General features: G+C 49.4%; 1 protein-coding gene across 1 annotated transcript; it reads right to left on the reverse strand.

Moving 5' to 3' along the window:
• Window positions 1–1,260: 1,260 nt before the first annotated feature.
• Window positions 1,261–18,952, reverse strand: LOC118836296 (leukocyte immunoglobulin-like receptor subfamily B member 3). Its single transcript, XM_036743628.1, has 15 exons — window positions 18,863–18,952; window positions 18,518–18,547; window positions 18,080–18,352; window positions 14,706–14,987; window positions 13,216–13,257; window positions 12,750–12,869; window positions 12,629–12,671; window positions 12,502–12,539; window positions 12,335–12,387; window positions 9,377–9,499; window positions 3,801–3,855; window positions 3,165–3,200; window positions 2,709–2,984; window positions 2,129–2,413; window positions 1,261–1,460 (listed from the first exon to the last, which is right to left on the reverse strand). Exons 1-15 carry the CDS (start codon window positions 18,894–18,896, stop codon window positions 1,261–1,263), a joined length of 1,890 nt encoding a protein of 629 aa, XP_036599523.1. The 5' UTR covers window positions 18,897–18,952.
• Between the last annotated feature and the right edge of the window lie 341 nt (window positions 18,953–19,293).

A 19,293-nucleotide genomic window follows, 5' to 3' on the forward strand; every position in this document is an offset into this window, starting at 1 on the left:
AGGAAATAGAAATTAAGTGACTTGCCCAAGGTCATACAACTAGCCACCATCTGAGGCAGGATTTGAACTCAGGCCTTCCTGACTCTGGGTCCAACACTCCATACACTGCACCACTTACGACCTCGCCTTTTGATGGGGGCAAGTGGCTAACATTTAAAGTAAGTGCTATAAAACAGTACCAATGAGTTCACCCTGGGGTATGTCATATCCAGTGGATGAGGCATTCCCTTGCTTGTTGGACCTGGTGGTCTCAGCTGGGAGGCTGATTTGTGATGAGGCTGGTGCTTCTCAAGAGCTGGCTTCTCACCAGGCCAAGCTGTGGTGGCCGTTGGAAGACTCTGCTACCCAGCTCTTGTAGCAAGGCGTCTGATGGCTTTTCCAAAGCTGAGAGCTTTGAAGATCCTGAGTTCATTACCTGGTCCATTCCCACTCTGATACTCTTCTCACTTCAGAAAAGAATAGACACAGAGGCAGCCCCATGACAGCTCTTGCTTTGTTCACCACCAGAGACAGGCAAAAGACTTCAGCGGGCATTCTGTACCACCCTTAGTACTGGCTCAGCAGTCTTTTTGTCACCATGCGGTAAACTGAGAAGAATCTGTCAAATCACGTGTCTCTCAGAGTGCCCATCAGTCCAATTCAAAAATATATGGGGCACGGGAACAAAGCAAAGAAAGGACCCCAGAGACAGGCTCCAGGGGGTAGGCAGGGCTTGACCAGAACCCCTTGTTCTGTCTGCACGTAGCAGAAGTACTTTCTCAGAGCCTCAGTGACTAGACTGGGGTCCATACTGGTCTTCTGTCTCCAGTTCTTGCTCCCCCATACCAGGTAATCCTCTAGGTGGGGTTGGGGGTGCCTAAGAAGTAAGGACACTATGAAATGAAGCAGAAAGGCCAGCCAAATGACTTTCCGTCCAAAACCAGGGATGGGAAGGATGGAATGGGGTAGGCCTTCCTAGTGGGTCCTGCCATTGAGTCCACTGCCCCTGCTCCACCAGGGACAGTCAGCCACAGCATTTGGAAGTCCCTGCCAGGGACGGGACACCCAATGGACAAACACCAATGCATGTTCATCTCCCCTCCTAGTCACCATCACCAGGGGCCCTGGGGCAGGTAGTGTTTGGAGAGGAGGAAAGAGGGCTGATTCCAACATATCAAAGTGTTCCTTTTATTGGATCTGTGCAAAAAGTGAAAATACTGTATATGATTTGGCATGCCAGTGTCCAAGATGGCCAAAAAGAGAGACAGTGTGTAAGTCTTGTTACAAATTCACTGGATCCCCAATTCTGCCTTGCCCTTTGGCTTGGTCTGACTGCTTAGGCAGGGGCTTCTGGGCTGCTTCTTGGTGCCTCCTCTGGCTGTTCCAGGCTTCCACCAGCAGGACCCCTAGGATGATGAGGACCAGACCAGCCAGGCCAAGGCGGACGATATTCCCCACAGTGTAATTCTGGGGGGAAGCACCTGGTGAGGGGATGGAGGTTGTCATTGACTTAGGGATAGAGCCTTCCGATTCCTACAAACTCTATAATGTCAGCATAGATCCTCCTTCTCCCCTCCTGGTGTTAGTAGGGGAAAGGGACTTGTTGTGTGGCTAAGAGGATAAACCTGCCTCTTCCTTTTCTCTTTCCTACAGCTGTTCCCCTTTCTTGACCTGGGTCAGTCCTCATGACTTCCTCTCCCACCAGGCAGAGGTAAGGATGGGGGTTGGGGAGGGCTCAGACACCTGCCTTGTACTGAGAGTCTCTGGTTATTTACTAGCTGTGGAGTCTGCTGAACCCTGGGAATTGCTGGAAATTTGACAGATGAAGAGAAGAGGGAGGGGCTGGGATTGCCTTTCCTGTCTGCTCCCTTCCATCCCCACCCACCTCATTTCTTCCTCTCTCTATTCCAGGCCAGGCCTTGGGAACTTCATAATCTTTCCACCCATGTTCTACAGTTGTTAGATTCTGATCTCCTTCATCATTACTACCTCTGACCCCTACCTCAGAGCCCCTCTCCCCAGGGAGCCCTAGGGACTCCCTTACCCAAATGCTCCTGGCTTCTGGGGTCCCCAGGGCAGAGTCAGTTGGGCTACAGCATTGCATTCTAAGTGGATGGGCATAAAAGAGCTCAGGCTGGAGCTCTCTCACCTTTGACCCTGAGCTCCAGGGGGTCACTGGGGGCTGACCACTCATGGGGGGCATCACTGTGAAGGCTGTAGCATCTGTAAGAGCCTCCATGAGCAGCAGTCACCTCAGGGATGTGGAAATTTGCATGGTACCGGCTTCCTTGGCTCTGGGAAAGGTTGACCCCTCCCTCCTTGTGGAGCATGTATTTTTCAAACCACTGCTGTGACCAACATTGGAGGGTGACATTCTCTCCTGCAAACACCTCTGGGCTGGGCAGGGCTAAGAGTGAGGGCTTATCATACCAGCCTGCGGGAGAAGGAGACTGTAATGAAAAGGGAAGTTGTTCCTTTCCTGGTCTGTTCCCAGGGCTGGATGAGGAGAGGAACAAGAGCAGCTGTGGGTCCCTCCTCCTCAATCTCCCAGCTTTGGTAGAGCCCCTTGCCCTCCACCCGAGGGAGCCCAGGCTGAGCCCCTCACTCCATCCTGTCTCCTGAAGTGAGAGCTGAGAGTCTTCTCTCCATTCCCAAGATTGGCTCTGGCTCTCTAAGGAAGGACCAGCCCCTGATAAGGGATGAAAGGAAGGTTTGGGGGAGCCCTCCACCTGTCATCACTAGCTCCAGGGGCTCACTGGGCTTGGACCAGTGGGACTGATTCCTGTAGAGGCAGTAGTAGCTTCCAGTGTTGTCCGGTGTCACAGAAGGGATAGGGAACTCAGCCTGCCTCCCAGCTGTAGGAACATCTGTGTACTGGGAGCTTCCTTCTTTCCTTAGACGGTACATATCAGCTCCAGGAAATCCCTGACACCGGAGGGTGGCAGATTTCTTGTGAGGGATCAGAGGGCTTGGATCAGCCTGGAGGGTGGGTCTGGGGAGTGTCCCTGGAAGAGATCAGAGCCCAGAGGTCCAGGGAGTCCTCTGTCCTTGTTGTCTCAAGTGTCTTCTCCCAGATAGCCCAGCCCCAGCTCCTATGTCCTTCCTTCTCAGATGCCTAGTGTGTGCTGAGCTTGTATAAGGGTCAGGGGGTGTTCGGGCTAGGGCATATGGGGGGAAACACTCACCCTCTTGAGCTCCGATCCACTGGCTCAGCCATAATCCTGCCAGAGAAGATCTCTGTCAGACATAGATCAACACATCCTTCCCACCAAAACCTTGGGGAGGCAGTCAGTCAGTCAATAAACATTAAGTGCCTACCATGTGCCAGGAGGGCAACTGGGTGGCACAATGGATAGAGCTCCAGGCCTGGAGTCCTAAATTCAAATCTGGCCTCGGACACTAGCTGTGTGACCCCGGGCAAGTTGCTTAACCCTGTTTGCCTTTGTTTCCCCATCTGTCAAATGAACTGGAGAAGGAAATGGCAATCTCCTCCAGTACCCTTGCCAAGAAAACCCCAAAATGGGGTCATGAAGAGTCAGACACAACTACTGAAACAAATGTCCCAGGTACAGCACTCAATGCTGGAAGACAGGAAGGAGGGAGAAACCTTAGAACCTGGGGATGGCTGGCCAGGCAGCAGGAGACTTGGATTCATGTCCTGGCCCTGCCCCCGTTTACCGGGTGATCTCCCAAAAATCAGTTCCTCTGTCTGAACCTCAGGCTTCCTCTGTAAATGGCATAGACAGCAAAAGGAGGGGGGTCTCAGGATCTCTGATGTCTCTTCTGGCTCTTCTGAGCCTTGCTTCCCCTTCCCCACTTACCAAAACCCAGCAACGTGATGGCTGAGGGGGACATGGCAGTTCCAGGCATCACTAGTCAGGCAGGCTGACTGAGACACAAAATATAGCCGGGGTCAGCCCCACCCAGACTTTCTCAATCCCCTAGCCTTTCTGAGACAGCTTCTTCCTCCATGTGGTCTGCAGTGTGTGTGTGTGTGTGTGTGTGTGTGTGTGTGTGTGTGTGTGTGTGGTGTTCTGGAAGAGGGTAGATGCAGGTACATGGCATTGGCCCAGTCCCTGTCTTTCTGTCTGTCTCTGCCTCATTTTCCCTCTTTGTACAAGCTGGCACCCTACCAACTCTAGGATTCTGAAATTCTCTTTAAAAAAGGAACTATATTTTTAAAAAATTTTTTTCCTATCCCTTCCTATAGGGACATCTCTTATAATAAAGAACAAAAAATAGGAAAAAGAGAAAAAAGTCAGCCAAACTAATCAAACCCTAAACAACTTTGGCAAGCTGTCCAATGCTCCACATCACACAAATTGAGAGGAGAGGTCTTCCCATAGTTCTTCATTAGTGCCAAGATTTATCTATGTAATTAGAATTGTAATTTAAATTAAATTGTAATTTAAATTGAAATATTCAATTTCAATTGCTTTATTCTGGCTGTTTTTTTTTCCCTTTGTGCAGTTGTAATCATTCCGTATATGGTCTCTGTTTACTTCTCTTTGCATTCACGTCTATATTTTCCTTAACTGGGAATTCAACTTATTCATTGTTTCTTACAGCATCACAATTTTCCAGCTGGGGCAGGTAGGTGGCGCTGCAAGGGATAGAGCACCAGCTGCCAGGCCCAGAGTCAGGAAGATGGAGTTTAAATCTGGCCTCAGGTACTTCCTAGCTGTGTGATTTTGGGCAAGTCCCTTCACCCTGTTTGCCTCAGTTTCTTCATCTGTAAAATGAGCTGAAGAAGGAAATGGCAAACCGCTCCAGTATCTTTGCCAAGAAAACCCCAAAATGGAGTCAGGAAGAGTTGGAAGTGACTGAACAACAATAACAAAAATCTTCCAGTACATTCACACACCACAATTTGCTTAGCTATTCATTCCCCAAACAATAGGCACCTACTTTGCTTCCAGTTCTCTGCTACAAGGGGAAGTGTTGCTATGAATATTTTGATGCCTGTGGGTAACCCTGAGCAAAACCTCTCAGCCTCAGTTTCCTCATTCGTGGTGAGGTTGATAATAATGGCATATACTGGCCAGGGTTGTTGCAAAGCTCTGTTATTACTATAATTAGACTGTGAGCAGCCGTGATTCTAGGGTTCTTCATCTAACCCTAATTTCAACCCAATGATCAGGGAATTTCTGATTTTTCTGAAGCCAGAGCCAGCACAGCAGAAACTGTACTCTTGTAAGTTATAGAGGAATTCTTACTTAAGAATTTGGGGAAAAGAGCAGACTTGATTCTGAAGAGCCAAGTGGATTTTTCACTATAGAAATAGAGAACTAATTGAATGAACAGGCAACTAGGGTTTAATTAGAAGCTCTAAATCAGGTGTGGGGCACCTGAGGTCTCAAGGCACGCATGTGGCCTTCTAGGTCCTTAGGTTCCACCTTTTGACTGAGTCCAAGTTTTACAGAACAAATTCTTTTATTAAGGGGATTTGTTCTGTGAAGTTTGGATTCAGTCAAAGGGCCTCCCTTGAGGACCTAGAGGGCCACAGGTTCCCCACTCCAGATCTAAAGTAGCTCTTGGAGAGACAAGTGACCTCTTAGATGGTGGCTTAAGTGATCTACTGCCAGTGGATACAAGGATATAGCTAGTCCCTGGAGGATTTCATGTCCCATGTGGCTGTTGTTCAGTCATTCTTAGTCATATGCAACTCAACTCTTTGTGACCCCATTTGGGGTTTTCTTGGCAGAGATATTGTAGTGGTTTGCCATTTCTTTCTCAGGCTCATTTTCCATATGAGGAAACCCAGGCAAACAGGGTTAAGTGACTTGCCCAAGGTCACACAGCTAGTAAGTGTCTGAGGCTGGATTTGAATTCAGGAAGATGAGTCTTCTTGACTCCAGGCCCAGCACTCTACATGCTATGGCATCGCACTTTGTGTCTCATATCTAACCACAAAATCTTTAGAGAAGGAAAAGAAATATCTTCCAGCTTAGAAACTGGTTCCCGTGAACAGAACAGATTTAGGTCAGATTTATAGACTTCCTTTAAAACACACACACACACACACACACACACACACACACACACACACACAACCAAACCAGAGGAAATAGATGATTCTTGGATGCTAAAATAAAAGAGGAAACAGATAATATCTACTAAATGGATGGTGAATCTGTCAGGGTAGAACAAATGGGGTTAAAAGCCAGGGGATGATTTGTGAAGAGGACAGCCTGGCTCATCTGGTTAAGGCAATGTAGCAGAAGGTAGAAGAATGACAAAGACCTTATTTTCCATTGGATTTTTCAGGCTTGGAGGAAGCCACAGCCCACTCCTCATACAAATGAAAAGCTATTTCTGAAGAAGTACAGATGCTATTAAAAATGGCCCTGGTAGGATGGATATATTTGGATTTGAATAAGGCTATAGAAAGACCAGAAGTAATGGACTATATTGCACAAATGAAGAGGATATTGGCTAGGGCAGGCTCAAACAGTGACAAAACTGTGTTCATCTCCCTTTTAGGAAGAGCAGAGACTATAGAACATGTCATAACATCCCTAATACTAAATGAGGACGTTAACTCAGAAACTATATATACACTCCCCTTGGAGAATGGAGGGCATGTCCTAGGCTAAGTAGTAACAACTTCAAGGGGCAAGACAGGGATGATAGCTTTAATAACTCCAGGGGATGAGGAACTATGATCAAAGGCAAAATAGGCCCCCAAATGAAATGGGTACTGTGAGAGGGGAAAGATAGGCTGACCAAAGACAGGGGAGGATGCCAATTACGATGATAGAAGGAACATCATTGTTAGGCTCGGAAATAAGGGAGATGTCCAACCTCCTTGACCCAAAGTACAGGTCAATCGGGCTAAAGCTAATATTCAAGCCCTGTTAGGTTGAGTCTTCATTTTACTACAGGGGTATGACAGTCCCCTTGGTAATTTCCAACTGGGAGACAATTGTCCCTATGAATAATTTTTCATAATAGTGATCAAGACTACCACATGTTGGCTCTATTAGCTGCTGGTTCACAAGTAACCAGATACAGTAAGAGAAAATGAGATACCATATGGTAACTAGAAACATAAGATAAAAGTGGGGAAAAAACACCTCAAAACAAAATCTGGATATATGATTTGGGGGACCCCAGGCTGGTAAGTGGAAAGAAAACTGAAAGTTACAGCTTGGTCAGAGGAATTGTATAACATAGGAGCCATCCTGCACTCAAATGAGGCCACAATTGGGTTACATCGACTGAGCAGTCCTTGGCAATCTGGCCTCTTCTTGCTTTCCCAGTTTTCTTAGACTCTGCTCTCTTCTTTGTACTATTTGATCCCATAAGCCTGGGGTTCATGAACAAGACACTCCATTTCTTGGCTCCGGGTATTTTCTCTGATCCTCCTCCATGCCTGGAATGCTCTCTCTCCTCATCTCTACTTCCTGGCTTCCTTAAAATCTTAACTAAAATCCCATCATCTATGGGAAGGTTTTTCCAATCCCTCATAAGTCTGGTGCCTTCCCTCTGTTGATCATTTCTAATTTATCCTTTGTATATCTCCTTTACACGTGTTTGTTTTCATGTGTCTCCCCCCGTTAGATCGAAAGCTGGAGGGCAGGGAAACTTTTCACTTTTCTTTGCATTCTCAGTGTTTACCAGAGGGCTTGTTGTTCAGCCATTTTTCTGTCTTGTCTGACTCTTCATGACCCCATTCAGGGTTTTCATAGCAAAGACATTGGAGGGGTTGGCCATTTCCTTCTCCAGCTCATTTTACAGATGAGGAAACTGAGGCAAACAAGTTAAGTGACTTGCCCAGGGTCACACAGCTAGTAATTTTCTGAAGCCAGATTTTAACTCACCAGGTCCAGCAGTCTATGTACTGTGCCACCTAGCTGTCCAGCCTGGCACGTAGTAGATGCTAACCCTAAATGTTTATTGATTGACTATGAGATCATCTTCCATGTACACTGTATATATCTTGCATAGACAATTTTTTGCCTCATGTTTCCCTCATTAGAATATGAGCTCTCTGAGGGCAGAGACTATGTATTCACCTTTCTGTGTATGGTAGTAAGGTAACAGTGTATAGAGTGCCAGCCCTGGGATCAAGAGGACTCATCTTCCTGAGTTCAAATCTGGTCGCAGACTCTTATTAGCTGTGTGACCCTGGGCAAGTCATTTCACCCTGTTTGTCTCAGTTTCCTCATCTGTAAAATGAGCCAGAGAAGGAAATGGCCAAACCACTCCAGGATCTCTGCCAAGAAAACCCCAAGTGGGGTCATAGAAAGTTAGACATGACTGAAAGTGACAGAACAGTATTTAGCAGAGTGTCTGGCACATAATGAGTGCCATAATAATTTAATAATGATTGCTGTGTTGGCTGACTGACTGTTGCAGAATAGGCAGAGTTATAGGACCAGTGGTCAGGGTGAAGGTAGGGCCGGGTGGAGGAGATAGAAGTAGCCCTTTCCTTCAGGGTGGTTCTGGGCTGGTGATGATGCTGGGGCAGTACCATACTGAGGTAGAAGATGGGTATGAGGGAAGGTCCAGGAATGGGGCAGCAGCACTGAGATTCTGCCTCCTTGGCAATCTCCACCTTCCATCTTGCTGCTTGAGGAAACAATGGCTTGGGGTCTGAGGGAGTTAGGAATAAGATCCCCTCCTCACAAGCTCCCTCATTCCAACTGTCTTTCCTCTCTGTTTGCCCAGAAGGCCCAAGACCAAATGAGATTGACAGGGCCTCTCTTCTCCAGCCCCTCCCAAAGGGAAGGGGGACAATCTCTCAGGCCAGTTCCAGCATCCCAGGAGTGGCCAGCTAGCTAAATATGAAGTTTTCTGCCCCATTCTCCCCCAAACAAGGAGAGAACCCAGTTTTATCCCTGTGAGCTAGAAAATATGATGTCAGCCTGGACAAAAGGGAAGGAAGGGGGAGCCCTCAGGTTCGGGGAAGGAAGGAGGCCTGGGTGAGTGGAAGGGTTGTGATGGGTAAGAGGAAGTTGTGACTGGGGCGGGATTTCAGGGAAAAACAAGAAAGGACACAAATAATGTAGTCACATTCCTCTTTTATTCATTTGCTTGTTTGTTTACTTCCTTTTTCAGCCAGTTTCCTTCTTTTCACAGAATAAGGACAGAAAACATTTATTGGAGGAGGAGAAGGCATCAGCCCGTGCACACTTCTAGGCTATTGAGGGTAAGGGTACAAGTGGCACATAGTAGGCGCTTAATAAAGGGCTTTTGTTTGGTCTATTGACCACAGAGCTGGAACATATTGAGGTGTTCTTGTAGAGTGTCCAGGTCAGGACTGAGGCTATTCCAATATTAAATTCCTGGGTGCCCGATGTTCGATGCCAATGAATTGGTCTACACAGGGGAAGCAGAGGCAGAGCTGGGGAGAGAGAAATTGAGTATCTCTTGGGCCCCACTAGGATGCTTACTGGATGGCCAATGGGGCATAGAGGATGGACTCCCCTGCTGGGAATGGAGGAAGGTGCTCAAGGCGCTGACTGGGGGACTTGTGGATCAGGTGGGCGTAGGTCACTTCCTGAGGGTCTTCCACCTGTTGGAGGGGAGGGGAGAAAAGATGGGAGATGAGCCAGTCAAGTAAGGATAGTTATCAAGAGAGTACAGATGTCTTCTACACTCAAGTCCTCTGGTTCCTTTGTCCTGTGACCAGTCTCCTTTTCCCAGACCTCAGCCCTAGATTACTGACACCATCATTATTCACATCATTCCACTCATGTGCTTTGAACTCAGCAGGAGGAAGTTCCACAATTATGCAGACAAGGCACATTTTAAGTTCATTGTACCCACCCTCAGCTGGGATGAGCAGCAAGGCAATCTTTTTATTCCCCCCAGCTGATTCCCCATTTCACTCTCTGCAGCTCTTCCAAACCTTCTCTCCCCTCCTCAAGTCCCCTACACCTCCTCCCCACCCCACCCCCAGTTGTGGACCTCCCCTCCCACTTTATGATGTGAGCTCCTTCTCCCGTCCTCTTTACCTTGAAATTCCTGGACCTCATCCCCGGCTCTCTCCTCCTTTGTCCAGTCATTGACAAAGAGGGGGCCTTTTCACTTGCTGGGGCCAACTCTTCCACAGCTGCCCTTAGATACTGTCTCTTCTGATTTTCCCCAGCAGATTGTATCCTCAAGCATCCTTTTTCCCTCCCCAAAGAAATGTCAACCTCTCTATTTACTGGTTCCAAGCTGTCTCCAAACAGGCCCAAATTTGCTCCAATCCTCAAAAAACCTTCACTGTCTTTGTGATCTCATCAACTCCCATGATTCATTTGTCATTTTTCTAACGATGACTCACAGAACTATATATTCAGTCAAAGTTTTCCCCCTGGATTTCATTCCCTTGTCAATTCATCAATCAGCAAGGATTTTTTAACCACTTACTGTGTGCCAGGCATTAGGCTAAGAGCTGGGGATACCAAGAAAGGCAAAATCGGCCCCCGAACTTCAGGAGCTCAAATTCTAGTGAAGGAGATACCATGTGAACAATTGGGTAAATACAAGATACATTCAGCATGGACAGAAGGCACCCTGAGAGAGGAGATGGCATCTGAGAGGGCCAAGAAAGCCTCTTGCACAAGGCAATGGTTTGCACCCTGATTTTGAAAGCAGGTGAGGAATCTACGTTTTATCCTGCGAGTAACAGAGAACCCCTGAAGTTTTTTGAGTAGGGGAGGGGTCTGGTGCCAATCTATGCTCCAGGAAGATCAGTCTGGCAGCATGGTTTGAAGGGGTTAGGCGTGACCAATGAGATGGAGGACTAGCACTAGACATTTTCTCTGATCCGCATGACCCCTCAGACCTCTCCAAAAATAGGAATTATGTGCCAAAGATAAAGCACTTTCAACTGTCTCCATGATCTAGGATACGTAGACCCCAAAGAAGGTGAAAACAATGAACTAACAGCTGAGAAAATCCCCAATGTGAGCTCACTCAGCCCTCCCAATGCCCAATGTGCCCTGGACCTGTGCACTTGCACAGAACTCAACTCTACACTCCAACTCCCCTCCCTACCCGCCATGTTCCCAGAGCCATGGAGATCTATCCACATGGCAGAAATGTGCTTAGGCCACAAAAGCCCTGTGGCAGCATTTAGGGTATTAGGCCAGAGAACTGAGGAGCAGAAGGGCATGTATGGGAGGGGAGGGGTGGAACAGGCTATGTGGTCCTCCACTAAGCCTGAGGGAAACAGTCCAGTATCCAGTTGGGATCCATTCTGTCACCCCTAGATGTCAGCTGGGGCAGATACCTACACTGGTAAGCCATGAATTGTCTGGTGTGGGAGGAGATTGAGATGCTTTGGGATCCAACCCTCAGGGAAACCACCATCAAAGGAGAGGGAGTCAGAGCAATAGGGGAAAGTATATGAGAAAAAGCTTGAAACTACCAAAGATCTCAGGAGAAATAACCTCAAACATTAAAAGAAAGCAAGATCTCCAAACAAGCAAAATCTATTGATCTCAAAGACAGGATGGATAAAGACAACTTAAGGATTACAGATCTTTCTGAAGAACAAGACAAGTCAAAAAACCTAAACACCATGATGCCAGAAAATACACAAGAAAACTGCCTAGAATTTCTGAAAATAGAAAATAAGGAGTCAATAAAAAATCCATAGATCTTTTCTAGAAAAAAACTGAGACTGCACACATAGTATTTAAGTTGAACAATCCCATTAAGAAACAAATGAATTCTGCAAGTGACCAACAGAAGACCTTTAAATATAAAAGAAAGGAAAGTAAAATAAGACAAGACTATTCTGCACCCACCAGAAACCACAGGAGGGAGTGGAATAATGTGTTCTGAAGAGGAACGGAGCTAATGATGCAGTCCAAGGGGACCTACCCTGCAAATCTGAGCCTAGCCACAAATGAAAAAAGATGGATATTCTATAGAAAGAGGTGCCTAAAACTTTCCTAGAAAGAAAACCAGACCTAAAGAAGTTATCGGACTCTCCGATACCCCACAGAACAGAAATGCAAGAATGGCCAACAAATACAACAATCAAGGCAACAGGGAGACCATTAAGACATTTTTTTCTAATTTAGATAAGAAGACAAGGGCGAAGGCAGAAGTTAAATAGAAGTGATGGTGAAGAGACGGGCCTGAAGTGTCCGAGGCTAGACCTCACCGTGTCCTGCCCACAGGAGAATCCACCCTTCATGTGGGATTAATTTTGGAGTGGATTGGACAGGGGAGGGACTGATGATAGGCAGGGCAAGAAGGAGACTGTAGCACTAGTCCAGATCAGAGAGGGTTAGGACCTGCACAAGGGAGGTGAGCACTGTGGGAGATGTCTACATAAGGTGTTAACTTATGAGCATCCGCAGGACCTGGTACGGTAAGTACCATGGCCATATCCACGTTGCTGACTCACCAGGGCATTGGGCATCCTGTGCTCATCCATCTGGACACCCTTCACAGCTGCATCTGGAGGCAAAAGAGGAAGGGGTGAAAATGCAGGATCTTGGCTCTTCCCAGGCCCAGACATCCCCCCTAGTGCCCCAGGCCATGCTACCCCTGACATGCTCCCCTGCCGCTTACACGGGGATTCCAGAGAAGCATCCTCAGCCTGGGTGCAGCTGTGGAAGAAGATGGAAAAATGAGGAAAGAGGAGGGAGATTGGCGGGGAAGGGGGTCAGGAGGAATCAGGGTGTTTTGGGGGCCTTACCTCCTAAAGGTCTCTTCAACACCTGCCTCTTTGCCTCCAGACCCTGCAAAGAGAATTGAAGATCAGGCTCTGTGCCCCATCAAGACCTCAGACCAAGTCACCCTCAGCCCTAAGGACTCACGGAGCCTGGCCTGTTGCTGGTGATGGTGCCGAAGGAGGAAGACAAGGAGTAAGAAGAGGAAGAGCAGGATGAGGAGTGCTGAGATGCCTATCAAGATGCCTGCTTGGAGTCTGGAAAGACCTGAGAAAACCAAGGGGGAAGACCAAGGGGAAGAGAAGTTGGAGGGGCTCTGTTAGCACCATCCTGGTCCTTGGGGTTCCCAGCGTGAGTAGGGATAAAGGATAAAGCCCTGTCCTCAGGGAACCCCCAATCTGAGGGGAGGTTCAGATCCTTGGAAAGCATGTCTAGGGGTTGAAGGACCTGGGGGAAGGGGAAGGGAGAAGGTCCAGGAGATGGTGACAGAGCAGGGACATGTGGGGGTGCTGATGACCCTGGAGCTGGCAGAAGGGAGCACTGCTCCAACCCCACTTAGCGTTTCGTCCCCTGCCTCCTTCCCCCTTGTACTGAGGCTCCACTCATTACTTACCAAATAGCGTGTCTGGAGGTTCCGGCCTTGGACTAGATGTCCCTTGGGAAGGAACAGAATTAGGAGCTTGGCAGGCGAAATTCAGAGAGGTCCTGGGATGGGACCCTAGAGGCCTGGCCTCTGCCTTTACTCAATGGCTATGAGATATGGGAGCCTGCTTAGGTTTTAACCTGTTGAGGTCCCTTGGCCAGGGACATTAGATGGCTCTATAATCCCTATGACTTCCTTCCTCTGTCTCTGCCTAGGCTTCTGGAGAACAAGGAGAAAGTGAGGGAGGCCAGTGAAGGAGCAGTGAAGGTGTAGGAGGGAAGGAGCCTGCTGAATCCTTAGGACACTTTTCTCCCCTGGACCCACAGACCTGATTTTCCCTCTTTGCTTGTAGACAGAACCCTGAGTCACTGAATTAGGTCAGAGGCAGCATTAGGGTCAAGAAGGGACATTCCCTAGAGAGGGTGACTTGGTGTCTTCCCCCATGAGAGGTGAAATGAGAACAAGTGGGACATCCCTCCTTCCCCCCACCTCATCCCAGAACTGGGGGAAGAAGGGCTGGGAAAACATCCAGGTGCTCAGAAGGGCAGGGTTCCTTCTTCCCCTGGGCTAAGAGGCTCTGGAGGCTCTCAGGCCAGGGGACCTGGGTGTGTTGATGACCGTTAATCAGTAGAGAAAACTGAGGTGCTTGGGGCTGTGTGTTTCATCTCCCCACTCCAGCTCTGTCCCTCCTTTCTCTAGTGACCTCCCCAACCCCCACGTAGCTGAATCCTCCTCCTTTCTACTTGTCCCTTCAGGCTACCCTGGAAAAGGAGAGAAGAGGGCGAGGCAAGGCCATGGGGGACCATGGCCACTTGGTGCTGAGAGCCTTCTCTGTCTTTCTTTATAGTCTTCCATAAGGGAGCATTTGAGGGGTGAAGAGGGAGCTTCAAAGGCCAGTCATGAGGCCCAGGATGAGTTGGGGTGCTGCAGGAGAGCTCCACTTCTGCAGGTGCTTGGGGGGGGTCTTCCCTCTCCCCTGTCCTTTGCAGGCCTTTGACTAAGCCCCACCCCACACCTCACCCTGTCTCTTCCCACAAGCTGCTGTTGGGGTGGGGGTCTCTCCCATTCGAATTGGGAACAGGGCTGGGTTCTATCTTTCTTTGTATCCCCAGGACTTTAGCACAGTGCTTGGCACCTGGCAAGTGAAATATCAGTTGGTTTTTGATCGCAGATCAACCCTTAAGCTTTCACAGGAACTCTGGGGCTAAGATTCCTTGAGAAAGGGGAGAGGAGAAACCTTAGGGGCTGGTGCTTCCTGGTTGCACTGTCATGTGGTTTGCATCAGGGAGGGAGAAGAGAGGCTGACTATGCAATTTCCACCCTTTGTTCTTCTAAGTCTGGGCTCCCTGGGGGATCCAGAATCCTCCCCTCCCCAGACCTACTGGGCCCCAAGCTGCTGGGCCAGTGGGGAGGGGTGGGAGACGTGGAGAAGAGAGGGGTTGGAGTGGGGACTTTCTCACCTGTGACCCTGAGCTCCAAGGGGTCACTGTGCCTTGACCACAGGTAGGGATGTTGACTGTGAAATACATAGCATTGGTAGATGCCTCCATGAGCAGCAGTCACAGCTGGGATGGAGAAGTAGGGCTGAGAGTCGTGCTGAAGCTGAGAGGTGTCGGCCCCTCCCTCCTTGTAGAAGACGAACCTGTTGAAGCTCTGCTCAGCCTGACAACGGAGGGTCACATTCTGACCTGGGGCCACATCTTGGCTTGGCGCCGCTGACAGCGAGGGCTTGCTGAATAGCCCTAGGTGCAAGGTGTTATGCTTACAAAGTGGTCTTGTTTTCTTGTTGAGTTTTGATGTGCATGGATGGGGCTGAAACAAACTAAAAGCCATGCATTATTAGCATGGGGTTTATAATTTTGCAGCCAGGTGGCGCATTGGATGGAGCACGGGTTCTGGTGTCAGAAGACCAGAGTTCGAATTTGGCCTCAGACACTTAGTATCTGTGTGACCCTGGGCAAGTCGCTATCCTTTGTCTCCCTCAGTTTCCTCATCTGTAAAAAGGATGGGGATAATAATAGCGCCCACTGCCCAGTGTTCATCCATGTGTGTCTCAGAGGCGCTGCTCGAGCCTGGATCGTTCCGACTCTGAGATACCAAAATGCTGACCCTCTTCGGCATCTTTGGCTTCTTTCCTACAGCTGTTGTCCTTCTGGCCGCTAGGTGGCGCCATAGCGCTGGCCCTGGACTCAGGAAGACTCCTCTTCCTGAGTTCAAATCCAGCCTCAGATGCGTATTAGCTGTGTGACCCTGGGCCAGTCACTTCACCCTGGTTGCCTCAGTTTCCTCCCCTGAGGCAAACCCCTCCAGTGTCTTTGCCAAGAAAACCCCAAATGGGGTCATGAAGAGTCAGACACAACTAAAATGACTGACAACATGTTGCTTTCTGGGGTTTTCCGGGTAGCTCTGTCATCTACAAATAGAAATAACTCGTTCTCATGCTGACGCTGTTCATGCCCTTGTCTCCTTGCTATGGCTGGCATTTCTGAACTATGTCAGACAATCACGGGGAGGGGCTAGTTTTGCTTTAGACACGATGATAATGGGGAAATGCCTTGTGTCTCTGTGGGGAGATGATGCCAGCTCTTGTTTCTGACCCCTGCCCCCCTGTTAGATTCTTTTCTTTTCTTAGGGATGGTTCCCACCTGCATGTTCCATTTTCTAACTTCCTCATCTATGGAAATGACTGCGGTGTGTCTGTATTTTTCATGTGATCAGCTGTGCGCTTGGTTTTCCATAACATGATACCGTTCTTGCTTCCCTTATAGGAACTCAGCTGGGTCCCAGTGTCCTCTCTAGCAGATTGCTCCCCTAGTCCTTCTCTTTCTCTGATTTTCCATTTTCCCCGTATCCTCCTGGTGGCTCGCCCCATAGGAGGGTTCTTCAGGAATCTCCTTCCCAGTTCTTCCTTCCCCGTTTCAATCCCTCCCTTCTCCACCTCACCCACTCTCCTCTAAGTTCTTCTCCATAAGGCACTGCAGGAGTCTCCTTCCTCTCATTGTTCACCCATTTAATCCCACCACAAATTACACTAATCCCCTGTCCTTTTCTCGTTCTCCCCCCAGCTGGGTGACCACCCTTCCGTTTTGTGTGGTATCTTCACCCAAGTCACACCCCTTAACCTTGGCTGTCCCCCGAGGCTCTATCCTGGAGCCTCTTCTTCTCCAGGATCTGTTTTACTTCTTTACTCTTCTATTTTACTTGGGGATCCCATCACCATGGTTTCAAGTAGAGGTTCCAGACAGGTGGTTATCAGATTTATTTGACTAGCCCTAACCTCTCCTGACCTCCAGTCTCATCCCCAACTGCTTCGTGAACATTTGGAACTGGACGTCTTGCAGCCGTCTTAGACTTTGAGCATTCAAACCGAGCACATTATCTCTCCCCTCAAACTCTAACATCCGTATTGCTGTCAAGGGGACCACCATCCGGCCAGGCATCAGGCTCTGTCCATCCTCAACTCCTCCCTGTCTCATCCCCCCATATTCAACTCTTGTTTTTACCTAAAGAGCATCTCCCTCCCTCAGACCCGCCCCCACCCTGTGCAGAGGGCGTTGTGAGGGTGGGGCCTGCCTTGAGTCCCTCCCCACTTCAGTTCATCCTCCATTCAGCCACTCAGGTGATTTTCCTAAAGCAAAGGTCCAATTGTGTCTCCCCACTACCCAATAAACTCCAGCATAAAATCCTTTGCTTGACATTCGAAGCCCTTCGTAAGCCAGCCCCCTTCTCTCTGGTCTTCTTATACGTCACTCCCCTCCTCATCCTCTGTAATCCAGTGACAGCAATGTCCTTGTTCCTTGCACAAGACATTCTCTCTCTCTCCTGACTCTGTACATCGATTGTCCCAATGCTTAGAATGTTCTCATTCCTCATCGCCATCTCTTGGCCAACTCCCACTTAAAATCCCACCTACTGGAAGCCTTTCCCAGTCCGTCTCATGTCCAGGACCTTCCTTCTGTTGATTATTCCCTGTTTATCTATAGCTAGTTTGGGCATAGTTGTACGCTTGTGGTCTCCCAAGACTGGGAGCTCCTTGAGAAGAGGGTCTGTCTTTTGCCTTCTGTTGTATTCCCAAAGATTAGCACTGTGCCTGGCACATGCAGTAGGTGCTTAATAAATGCTCTTTGACTGACAGGAGAACCTAGAATGACAGAACAGCCCCTGCCTCTGTCCTCGGTCTCATCTGTGAGTGGCAGGGGACCTATGGGTCCATCCTCTTCTCCCTCTCCAGGTATAAAGGCCATGGTTGTAGACTGGGAGATGCCCCATTTACCTTCCCCTAGGAAGCACAGGCTAAGACCCTCAACAGAATCAACAGATCTCTGTTCTGACTCCCTAAGGCGAGGGTCCTATATCCTCTCTGGCCCCAAGATTCACTATGGATCCACGAGAAGGGACTCAGCTAAAGAGCCAGAGAAGGGGAGTGGGGCAGAAGGCTGGAGCGAGGTTGGTGGGGAGAGACAAGGAGAGGGCAGGAGCACAGTTATAACAGCCCATGGAACACGCTGGGGCCCAAGCTTCCTCCCTTGGCAGACTCCAGGGGTCCTCAGGATCCTTCTGCCCAGTCAGTTCAAGCCTTACCCTCCCCCATAATCATGGATGGCTGACTCCCCTCTACTGGTGGAGTGCTTCCCCCAAACCCCCCATGCAGCGTGTGCACACACACACGCTCACGCTGCAGGTACCCTTCCAGAGTCAGGGCTCTGCCATCATAATCCCTAAGCCCAGGTTGGGTTTGGAGGCAGGGGGTGGGGAGCAGAAGATTGGGGGAGGGGTGATGAATCTGCTGAGGACACAGGCTCTGTCCTGGATGGTGCTGGGCATCCTGTCTCACCTGTCATCACCAGCTCCAGGGGCTCACTGGGCTCTGAGAAGACAGACTGGTTCATGTAGAGGCAGCAGTAACTACCTGCCGTGTCCTTTGTCATAGATGGGATGAGGAAATTCACCTCCATCCCAGCTCCTGGCACATCCTGGAACCGAGATTCTCCTTTCATCAGACGATACCAAGTAGCCCCCGGATGCCCCTTGCACCTGAGGGTGACAGGTGTCCCTTTGGGGATTAGAGGGCCTAAGTCAGCCTCGAGGGTGGGTCTGAGGAATGTCTCTGGAAGAGAATCAGAGCCCAGAGGTCCCTCCCCATCCCCAGTCTCTCCTCCCACAGACACCCCCATTAGCCTCCTCCAGGCTCCCATGTCCTCCCTCCCCGGTCAGCCAGTCTGGGCCAAATGGGGATCAGGTGCAGAAGGGCTTGGGGAGGGATGGGGCTCACCTGTCTTGATCACTTGGCCCAGGCACAGTCCTGTTTGGAGAAGACCCCCATTAGACATGGCTCCCCACTTCCTTCCTACCCAGCCCTAGAGATGAAAGAAAAAGGAAGCCAGAGTCTGGATCTGGAGACTGGACTGAGAGGGGCTAACTGGGCTTCAGGAGACCTGGATCCTGCTCCCACTTACTGGGACCTCTAGAAAATCAGTTCCCCCTCTGGGCCTCAGTTTCTCCCTTTGTAAAAGATATGTGTGGGCTGGGGACTGGCCACAGTGATCTGTAAGACCATTGTAAAAGCTGCAGGAGCCCCCCTCCCTGGAGCCTTCTTGCCTCCCTTCCCAGCACTCACCAAAGCAGAGCAGGGCAATGGCTATGGGCCTCATGGTGGCCCCAGCTCCGGAGAGAAGGTCGGGCAGACCTGGAGGCAGAGGATCCTGCTGTGGCCAGCCCAGCAATGTTTCCCAACCCCCAGTCTTCTAGGAAAGGGAACTAACAGCTTCTTCTTCTTCCTTGTGGTCTCCAGCTGAAGGAGGGTTGGTTCAACTCAACCAGGAGCAGGTGGGGGAGGGGGGCAGCAGAGGGTAGTTTAAGGGGAGAGGGGAAAGTTGGGGAAGGAGTTGTTGCTTAGCCCTTTTGGTCATTTCTGACTCTCTATCACCCCATTTGGGGTTTTCTTGGCAGAGGTACCAGAGTGGTTTGCCATCTCCTTCTCCGGCTCATTTGACAGATGAGGAAACTGAGGCAAACAGGGTGAAGTGACTTGTCCAGGGTCACACAACT

The sequence above is a fragment of the Trichosurus vulpecula genome, chromosome 2, assembly GCF_011100635.1.
Source record: "Trichosurus vulpecula isolate mTriVul1 chromosome 2, mTriVul1.pri, whole genome shotgun sequence".
Taxonomy (NCBI): domain Eukaryota; kingdom Metazoa; phylum Chordata; class Mammalia; order Diprotodontia; family Phalangeridae; genus Trichosurus; species Trichosurus vulpecula.